General features: G+C 36.7%; 4 protein-coding genes across 4 annotated transcripts; all 4 read right to left on the bottom strand.

Moving 5' to 3' along the window:
* Positions 1 to 237: 237 nt before the first annotated feature.
* LOC149248524 (chaperonin CPN60-2, mitochondrial-like) lies at positions 238 to 1,306 on the bottom strand. The gene is made up of 3 exons (XM_089456069.1): positions 1,105 to 1,306; positions 576 to 671; positions 238 to 474 (listed from the first exon to the last, which is right to left on the bottom strand). The coding sequence occupies exons 1-3, from the start codon at positions 1,210 to 1,212 to the stop codon at positions 253 to 255; spliced, it is 426 nt and encodes a 141-aa protein (XP_089312195.1). The 5' UTR covers positions 1,213 to 1,306; the 3' UTR covers positions 238 to 252.
* A 1,933-nt stretch (positions 1,307 to 3,239) lies between these two features.
* Positions 3,240 to 4,424, bottom strand: LOC149248523 (glyceraldehyde-3-phosphate dehydrogenase GAPCP2, chloroplastic-like). Its single transcript, XM_089450348.1, has 5 exons — positions 4,270 to 4,424; positions 4,074 to 4,173; positions 3,715 to 3,861; positions 3,479 to 3,539; positions 3,240 to 3,316 (listed from the first exon to the last, which is right to left on the bottom strand). The coding sequence occupies exons 1-5, from the start codon at positions 4,374 to 4,376 to the stop codon at positions 3,240 to 3,242; spliced, it is 492 nt and encodes a 163-aa protein (XP_089306474.1). The 5' UTR covers positions 4,377 to 4,424.
* A 485-nt stretch (positions 4,425 to 4,909) lies between these two features.
* Positions 4,910 to 6,213, bottom strand: LOC149248522 (glyceraldehyde-3-phosphate dehydrogenase GAPCP2, chloroplastic-like). The gene is made up of 4 exons (XM_089450342.1): positions 6,124 to 6,213; positions 5,516 to 5,694; positions 5,320 to 5,419; positions 4,910 to 5,107 (listed from the first exon to the last, which is right to left on the bottom strand). Exons 1-4 carry the CDS (start codon positions 6,211 to 6,213, stop codon positions 4,925 to 4,927), a joined length of 552 nt encoding a protein of 183 aa, XP_089306468.1. The 3' UTR covers positions 4,910 to 4,924.
* Positions 6,214 to 6,412: 199 nt separating this feature from the next.
* On the bottom strand, positions 6,413 to 7,612 carry LOC149248521 (glyceraldehyde-3-phosphate dehydrogenase GAPCP2, chloroplastic-like). The gene is made up of 5 exons (XM_089456068.1): positions 7,505 to 7,612; positions 7,309 to 7,408; positions 6,949 to 7,095; positions 6,713 to 6,773; positions 6,413 to 6,550 (listed from the first exon to the last, which is right to left on the bottom strand). The coding sequence occupies exons 1-5, from the start codon at positions 7,609 to 7,611 to the stop codon at positions 6,435 to 6,437; spliced, it is 531 nt and encodes a 176-aa protein (XP_089312194.1). The 5' UTR covers position 7,612; the 3' UTR covers positions 6,413 to 6,434.
* Between the last annotated feature and the right edge of the window lie 1,172 nt (positions 7,613 to 8,784).

The raw sequence follows: 8,784 nt of genomic DNA, 5'->3' as shown, positions 1-8,784 counted from the left end.
TACAAAAGTTTGTCAAGCCATTGTGTCAATTTCAACTCAACACAGAAAGCAACCTGAACTGATTCATTCACACGTGAAACTCCTAAAGAGATTGGTGCTTATATAATCAGCACAATTACTGAAAGGACAGGTAAAATGAAACGTTCCAGTACCTATAAATTTTAGGCATCTAACTTCATATAGAGACTTTGTTCAAAGTTCAAACATATAAAACAGATTCCTCTGCAATTTTGTAGGCCATGTTCAGAAGGGTTAGGCATGAGGAAAAACACAATCTGAAGCCCAAAAGAAACATGCCCAACAATAGCAAACAAAAAGAACAAGGCACAACAATATGAACCATAACATCAAAATCAAATTTGTACTTACACATTTCTGAGTCTTTTGATTTGTAATGAAATATGGAGAAATATAACCCCTGTCAAGCTTCATTCCCTCCACCACATCTAACTCATTATACAATGTTTTCCCATCCTGCATAAAAGGGTAATTAAAAAGTAATCAACAAATTTTATTGATTACAGATGTTACACATAAAGCAAGAACAGTTCGGCATGTAGAGAAAATCAACTCACCGCAACAGTTATGACTCCCTCTTTGCCAACTTTTTCCATTGCTCTGGCAATTAATTCACCTATCTCCCTTTCACCATTTGCTGAGATAGTCCCTACCTGCATCCAAACAGCACACAATGCAAAGAATTTATCGAGCTTCTTTCAAGCCAAGATGGTTACAACTAAACAAAGATCAAGGTAAATCCATTATTCCCAGTAGTATGAGCACATGGATAGAGAAAAATACTGAAGAAAATCTATTGAAAGTTAACAGAATTTGAGGTAGGGTCTGAAATCCATCATGTTTGACAAAACGAGGCCAGAATAAGACGCATGCAGCCACAGGAGGGGAGGATAGATACTCAGATAGATATTACTGTAAAAACAACATGAAAATCACCTCGGAGACAGCTCAACAGCCTCAGAAAGACAACAATATATAATACTGGCCCATTCAAATAAAGGGCTGTCACAAAGAAAAAGTGGACAATTTACAGCATAATGAAAATTTGATAGGAAAGTGGTAGGGAGAAATCAAATATCAACAAACCTGAGCAATTTCCTCAGATGTGCTTATCATTCGTGCCCTGCTTTTCAAATGAGTCACAACAGAATCAACTGCCATGTTGATACCACGCCTTAAGTCCATTGCATTCATACCAGCTGCTACTGATTTACAGCCCTCTGTAAATATTGCCCGAGTGAGTATAGTTGCACATGTTGTACCTGCCACACAAAAAATATGATTTAGAAATAGAAAGCATAGTATATGCATTGATATGGCCATAACTCAATTAAGGGCCTGGTCAAGGCTTCTCATCACACAGCAGCTTAGCCTAAGGGACAGCAGCTGTAGGTTTCTATAAGCAGTATTTCCCTAAAAGAAAGAAATAAATAAATACATGATACTCAAAACTACATAACACAATATCCTAATGACCTATTGTCATTTTCCAAAATGTACAAAGCTTACTAATAAATATCACAACAGCAACATGGAGAAAATCCTCATTCAGTACAGATAGAATGGTGCAGCCATTTCTCCTTATCATGAACAATGAATCAAGAACTTCCATATTGTTGTACTTGCATCCTAATTCGTCTCTTGGTCCAATTGACTGTTTTTGTTCATGTGAGGAGATTAATAAAGTTTTGATTTCAATTTCAAAGGATTACAACAATCCCTGTACAACAGAGCTTACAAAAATTCTATGATAAAGTGTTAAAAGAAGATTTCTGAAGGAGAGGGCATTGAACTCCAATGACAAGTTGAAGGGAAGGAAACCGGACCCTGGATGTGACTGGAAATGCAAGTATGTTGTTGCCTCTGAAATTCATCATCACAACAGCAACATGGAGAAAATCCTCATTCAGTACAGATAGAATGGTGCAGCCATTTCTCCTTATCATGAACAATGAATCAAGAACTCCCATATTGTTGTACTTGCATCCTAATTTGTCTCTTGGTCCAATTGACTATTTTTGTTCATGTGAGGAGATTAATAAAGTTTTGATTTCAATTTCAAAGGATTACAACAATCCCTGTACAACAGAGCTTACAAAAATTCTATGATAAAGTGTTAAAAGAAGATTTCTGAAGGAGAGGGCATTGAACTCCAATGACAAGTTGAAGGGAAGGAAACCGGACCCTGGATGTGACTGGAAATGATCAGGTTTTGATCATGCAAGTTGAAAGTATGAGTATGGCATGCCCTTAACAGGATTGGGAAAGCTGCAACTACACATTGCAAGAGCACCTGAAGATGGAGATGGGCCTTACAATTGGGAAAAGAAGTGTGTCATGAGAAGAGGCATCGATCTAATGACCCTTCTTACAAAAGTTTGTCAAGCCACTGTGTCAAATTCAACTCAACACAGAAAGCAACCTGAACTGATTCATTCACACGTGAAACTCCTACCAGTCAGTGAGTTTGAATACCCAACAAGTTTGACTTGCCACTACTCATTGGCAGTACAACACATGTAATAGAGATTCACAATATGGATAAAGGATAATGTTAATGTTTACAATTCAACAGCCTAAACGATTTTATAGGGTGACTTAAAATCAGTTTATATTGAGAATTAAATGAAAATTTAATTATATAACCACTGGGGTAGTGGTTCAATATGGTGGAAGGTGTGCCTTCTCAAGCTTCCCACCATGGATATCCTATAATCTCCATCATTATTCATTGCAAGCCTTACAAACAGCAAATTCCACTTAGTTCAACAGATATAAAGGCAATAAAACTAAATGAGAGAGAGAATCGAAACAGGGGAATTAGAAAACAACTCTTCCCAAGTGCTAGCTTTTGAGTTTGAAGAAAGATCCTGGCTAAAGGATCTTATATGACTCTTTGATTCTGACAGAGGAGGATCTGATGTAACTACATCTTATAATAACCTTGGACAGTGTTATGACCTTCTAAGCTTAAGTCTGAAACTCTTTTACTAATTATTTGAATTGGCCATGATAAAAAGACGAGAAGAAAATTAACTAGCTAGGACAAGGTTAAAGTGGATACCGATTGCGCATGAATTGCTTTTCTGACATAGGGATTATTTGCCCAAATGTCCGAAAGAGAATATTTGTCCTGTTTTGCAGTATGAACCATTCTGTTGGTAGAATGTGTTAGAAAAGATCAAGTATAACAACTGCAATTATGAAAAAAGAAGAATGTATTAGAAAAGATCAATTATAACAACTGCAATTATGATATTTTGTCCAGCACCACGACCATCTATTGTCTTCTGTGTAGCTATTTATAGAAATTTCATTTCTTTGTCAGATATATACATTTAACAAAAAACAAATTACAGGTACAAGAACTGAATACACATCAGATAATAACATAAGAAATTCATAACAACTTTATTATCATTTTAAATTCAGGACTTAAAACAAAGAGGCCCATGCCTACCTGTTGTTGCATGAACAGTGGTCATGAGGGCCTCAGCAATACCAAATTCTTCATTCACCACCTGTAGCCAGTCCATGAGTATTCGTTTCAGTTTTTACGGTGAGCTAATTTTGACACATAGTTATGACTCAATGACAATGTTTGCAGGAAGAAGCTTAGAGTATCTGCCCCAAAGAAACATGTTCTGCCTAAAAGAAATATCATTCAATGCGATTTGTAAGAATAGTATTATATACCTTTGCAAGAGGAGCAAGGCAATTAGTTGTGCAACTTGCATTTGAAACAATAGACATTTCAGGCTTATATGATCCTTCGTTTACTCCAACCACAAACATGGGTGCATCCGCTGATGGAGCAGAAATTACAACCTTCTTAGCTCCACCCTGCCACCAAAAGACATCAAATAAATCAAAAGAGCAATTGGAGCTATGCTGTTTCCCACCAAGGTGAACCATCTTAGAATGAAGGAGACTTAAACAATCTTAAGTACATTTGTCGATGGAAAAATATAGATGCAACAATCTTAAGTACATTTGTCGATGGAAAACTATAGATGCAAACAGAAAAAATACAAAAATTACCACAAAAAATATACCTTAAGATGTGCAGAAGCCTTCTCGGTTGTTGTAAAAGCTCCAGATGATTCTACAACATACTCAGCTCCATAGTTACCCCAGGGAATCTCTGAAGGATCCCTGTAGCAGTGGTTTCCAAGAGATCATAGCATCATTATTCTCTAAATCATAATTATCAGTGTTTATTTACACATTGGTTAATGTTAAGGGGCATACCTTTTAGAATTGACAGTAATACTGTGACCATCAATTTCAAGAGTCGTATCATCAACAATATTCAAGCTCCCTTTGTATACCCCATGAGTTGAATCATACTTAAACATGTAAGCCTGCCAGCCACAACCGCAAAACAGAAGTTTAGTCAAATTTCGGTCAATAGGAATGCTACAGTAATGCTTTCAAAAAAAATTCAGAACGGTATAAGGCACAAGAACAAATTCCATCAAGTTAAAGTTCAAAGTATGCACTGGGATAATCTCCATCATTATTCATTGCAAGCCTTACAAACAACAAATTCCACTTAGTTCAACAGATATAAAGGCAATAAAACTAAATGAGAGAGAGAATCGAAACAGGGGAATTAGAAAACAACTCTTCCCAAGTGCTAGCTTTTGAGTTTGAAGAAAGATCCTCGCTAAAGGATGTTATATGACTCTTTGATTCTGACAGAGGAGGATCTGATGTAACTACATCTTATAATAACCCTGGACAGTGTTATGACTCATTCACCACCTGTAGCCAGTCCATGAGTATTCGTTTCAGTTTTTACGGTGAGCTAATTTTGACACATAGTTATGACTCAATGACAATGTTTGCAGGAAGAAGCTTAGAGTATCTGCCCCAAAGAAACATGTTCTGCCTAAAAGAAATATCATTCAATGCGATTTGTAAGAATAGTATTATATACCTTTGCAAGAGGAGCAAGGCAATTAGTTTTGCAACTTGCATTTGAAACAATAGACATTTCAGGCTTATATGATCCTTCGTTTACTCCAACCACAAACATGGGTGCATCCGCTGATGGAGCAGAAATTACAACCTTCTTAGCTCCACCCTACCACCAAAAGACATCAAATAAATCAAAAGAGCAATTGGAGCTATGCTGTTTCCCACCAAGGTGAACCATCTTAGAATGAAGGAGACTTAAACAATCTTAAGTACATTTGTCGATGGAAAAATATAGATGCAACAATCTTAAGTACATTTGTCGATGGAAAACTATAGATGCAAACAGAAAAAATACAAAAATTACCACAAAAAATATACCTTAAGATGTGCAGAAGCCTTCTCGGTTGTTGTAAAAGCTCCAGATGATTCTACAACATACTCAGCTCCATAGTTACCCCAGGGAATCTCTGAAGGATCCCTGTAGCAGTGGTTTCCAAGAGATCATAGCATCATTATTCTCTAAATCATAATTATCAGTGTTTATTTACACATTGGTTAATGTTAAGGGGCATACCTTTTAGAATTGACAGTAATACTGTGACCATCAATTTCAAGAGTCGTATCATCAACAATATTCAAGCTCCCTTTGTATACCCCATGAGTTGAATCATACTTAAACATGTAAGCCTGCCAGCCACAACCGCAAAACAGAAGTTTAGTCAAATTTCGGTCAATAGGAATGCTACAGTAATGCTTTCAAAAAAAATTCAGAACGGTATAAGGCACAAGAACAAATTCCATCAAGTTAAAGTTCAAAGTATGCACTGGGATAATCTCCATCATTATTCATTGCAAGCCTTACAAACAGCAAATTCCACTTAGTTCAACAGACATAAAGGCAATAAAACTAAATGAGAGAGAGAATCGAAACAGGGGAATTAGAAAACAACTCTTCCCAAGTGCTAGCTTTTGAGTTTGAAGAAAGATCCTGGCTAAAGGATCTTATATGACTCTTTGATTCTGACAGAGGAGGATCTGATGTAACTACATCTTATAATAACCCTGGACAATGTTATGACCTTCTAAGCTTAAGTATGAAACTCTTTTACTAATGATTTGAATTGGCCATGATAAAAAGACGAGAAGAAAATTAACTAGCTAGGACAAGGTTAAAGTGGATACCGATTGCGCATGAATTTCTTTTATGATATAGGGATTATTTGCCCAAATGTCCGAAAGAGAATATTTGTCCTGTTTTGCAGTATGAACCATTCTGTTGGTAGAATGTGTTAGAAAAGATCAAGTATAACAACTGCAATTATGAAAAAAGAAGAATGTATTAGAAAAGATCAATTATAACAACTGCAATTATGAAAAAGGGGATGAAATGTCTAACTTTACACAAAAGCATATCAACGTTACAGTAAGGAAATACTCAGGCAACTTGAAACATATCCATGAAATTTTCCATCAATCTATATATAGAGGCCCTTTCAGTCAGATATGCATACCTTTGCAGCACCAGTTGAGCTTGGAATGATATTTTGTCCAGCACCACGACCTCCACGCCAATCCTTCATAGATGGACCATCTACTGTCTTCTGTGTAGCTATTTATAGAAATTTCATTTCTTTGTCAGATATATACATTTAACGAAAAACAAATTACAGGTACAAGAACTGAATACACATCAGATAATAACATAAGAAATTCATAACAACTTTATTATCATTTTAAATTCAGGACTTAAAACAAAGAGGCCCATGCCTACCTGTTGTTGCATGAACAGTGGTCATGAGGGCCTCGGCAATACCAAATTCTTCATTCACCACCTGTAGCCAGTCCATGAGTATTCATTTCAGTTTTTACGGTGAGCTAATTTTGACACATAGTTATGACTCAATGACAATGTTTGCAGGAAGAAGCTTAGAGTATCTGCCCCAAAGAAACATGTTCTGCCTAAAAGAAATATCATTAAATGCGATTTGTAAGAATAGTATTATATACCTTTGCAAGAAGAGCAAGGCAATTAGTTGTGCAACTTGCATTTGAAACAATAGACATTTCAGGCTTATATGATCCTTCGTTTACTCCAACCACAAACATGGGTGCATCCGCTGATGGAGCAGAAATTACAACCTTCTTAGCTCCACCGTGCCACCAAAAGACATCAAATAAATCAAAAGAGCAATTGGAGCTATGCTGTTTCCCACCAAGGTGAACCATCTTAGAATGAAGGAGACTTAAACAATCTTAAGTACATTTGTCGATGGAAAAATATAGATGCAACAATCTTAAGTACATTTGTCGATGGAAAACTATAGATGCAAACAGAAAAAATACAAAAATTACCACAAAAAAATATACCTTAAGATGTGCAGAAGCCTTCTCGGTTGTTGTAAAAGCTCCAGATGATTCTACAACATACTCAGCTCCATAGTTACCCCAGGGAATCTCTGAAGGATCCCTGTAGCAGTGGTTTCCAAGAGATCATAGCATCATTATTCTCTAAATCATAATTATCAGTGTTTATTTACACATTGGTTAATGTTAAGGGGCATACCTTTTAGAATTGACAGTAATACTGTGACCATCAATTTCAAGAGTCGTATCATCAACAATATTCAAGCTCCCTTTGTACACCCCATGAGTTGAATCATACTTAAACATGTAAGCCTGCTAGCCACAACCGCAAAACAGAAGTTTAGTCAATTTTCGGTCAATAGGAATGCTACAGTAATGCTTTCAAAAAACATTCAGAACGGTATAAGGCACAAGAACAAATTCCATCAAGTTAAAGTTCAAAGTATGCACTGAAATTAACCCAAGCACACCTCAGCCCATGGCAATCAACCTCCTGAGATGGATTCAGCAGATCTGCTCAAAAGAATCAATGAGGGTGTGGTTTACACACCCATGGCAAGAAACCGAGAGTCTAACGAGAGATGGTCGGATCAAGACTGGGCAAATACAAACATGGTAATAAACAGGCTAGTAATAAAAAGAAAAAACGAATAATTAAAAGTTATATAAAAAATTATTAAATAAAATAATATGACAATTAGAATATATAAATATATAAAAGTCGCCACAGCTGGACCGCTGGACTTCATGCTACCGCATGGATACCAAGTGTCGCGTTACCTGCACCCTAAGATCGCCATGATGGAGTGACGAAGCTGGAATACGTTGTAAGTAAAGATAAGAAATCAAAGAACCATCCAGTATATGCCGTATAGGAATACCTGGGATGTTTCAGCCTGTGTGTTGATCCTGACGGTACAGAAAAACCAGAGACATATCAATCTGTGGTGACTCAACCAATTCCCCCATATCTTCCTCTTCTTCCTGTTCTGGGTTCATCCAAGTCCCGACGGAAAATCCCAATGGCACAATTCATGCAGTGAATGCAGCGGGTGATATTGACATGAGGTAAGACTGATATTGACATTGTTCAAGTTCCTTGTAGATTGCAACCCAAGTTGATTAATATGTACACTCTTTGTAGATTGCTCCACTCCTATATCTGCACTGCCAAACCCATTGCTGCTTCGATGATCTCTTCAGCTCCGGCAATTGCAGTTACCTTGGTGGACGAAGACGACTTGCAGAGGTTTGGCAATTGGGTTGCTCAGCAGGCGATATTTATCCGTGCTCCAGAACTCTGTAGCATGAGTTGGGGAACCTAGTTAGTTTCCAGAGAACATTTCTCATCGTGTTCTATTTTATTTCCAAAAACAAGATATGGTAATTATATCCACCAAAATCTATTGCGGAATCTCAAAAAATTTAGACTATATTATAACATTGTCAACAATCAATTTTAAGCCCTAGGGACAACAA

The sequence above is a fragment of the Pinus tabuliformis genome, chromosome 7 (genome assembly GCF_031772625.1).
Source record: "Pinus tabuliformis cultivar Carrire ecotype Pingquan chromosome 7, CPIR1, whole genome shotgun sequence".
NCBI lineage: Eukaryota > Viridiplantae > Streptophyta > Pinopsida > Pinales > Pinaceae > Pinus > Pinus tabuliformis.
Note: the sequence above shows the minus strand (reverse complement) of the source record. Positions and strands in the feature narration are given on the sequence as shown.

What these genes read in the sequence shown, in the direction of transcription:
- LOC149248521 (XM_089456068.1), bottom strand. Translation starts at nt 7,611, where the DNA reads ATGTTTAAGTATGATTCAACTCATGGGGTGTACAAAGGGAGCTTGAAT. An exon ending in ATTACTGTCAATTCTAAAAG is followed by an intron (nt 7,409 to 7,504) that starts GTATGCCCCTTA and finishes CCACTGCTACAG; the next exon opens with GGATCCTTCAGAGATTCCCT. An exon ending in GCCTTGCTCTTCTTGCAAAG is followed by an intron (nt 6,774 to 6,948) that starts GTATATAATACT and finishes GACTGGCTACAG; the next exon opens with GTGGTGAATGAAGAATTTGG.
- LOC149248522 (XM_089450342.1), bottom strand. Translation starts at nt 6,213, where the DNA reads ATGGTTCATACTGCAAAACAGGACAAATATTCTCTTTCGGACATTTGG. An exon ending in AAGAAATTCATGCGCAATCG is followed by an intron (nt 5,695 to 6,123) that starts GTATCCACTTTA and finishes TTTTTTTGAAAG; the next exon opens with CATTACTGTAGCATTCCTAT. An exon ending in ATTACTGTCAATTCTAAAAG is followed by an intron (nt 5,420 to 5,515) that starts GTATGCCCCTTA and finishes CCACTGCTACAG; the next exon opens with GGATCCTTCAGAGATTCCCT.
- LOC149248523 (XM_089450348.1), bottom strand. Translation starts at nt 4,376, where the DNA reads ATGTTTAAGTATGATTCAACTCATGGGGTATACAAAGGGAGCTTGAAT. An exon ending in ATTACTGTCAATTCTAAAAG is followed by an intron (nt 4,174 to 4,269) that starts GTATGCCCCTTA and finishes CCACTGCTACAG; the next exon opens with GGATCCTTCAGAGATTCCCT. An exon ending in AGGCTTCTGCACATCTTAAG is followed by an intron (nt 3,862 to 4,073) that starts GTATATTTTTTG and finishes TTTTGGTGGCAG; the next exon opens with GGTGGAGCTAAGAAGGTTGT.
- LOC149248524 (XM_089456069.1), bottom strand. Translation starts at nt 1,212, where the DNA reads ATGAATGCAATGGACTTAAGGCGTGGTATCAACATGGCAGTTGATTCT. An exon ending in CATCTGAGGAAATTGCTCAG is followed by an intron (nt 672 to 1,104) that starts GTTTGTTGATAT and finishes GTTTGGATGCAG; the next exon opens with GTAGGGACTATCTCAGCAAA. An exon ending in AGGGAGTCATAACTGTTGCG is followed by an intron (nt 475 to 575) that starts GTGAGTTGATTT and finishes CCTTTTATGCAG; the next exon opens with GATGGGAAAACATTGTATAA.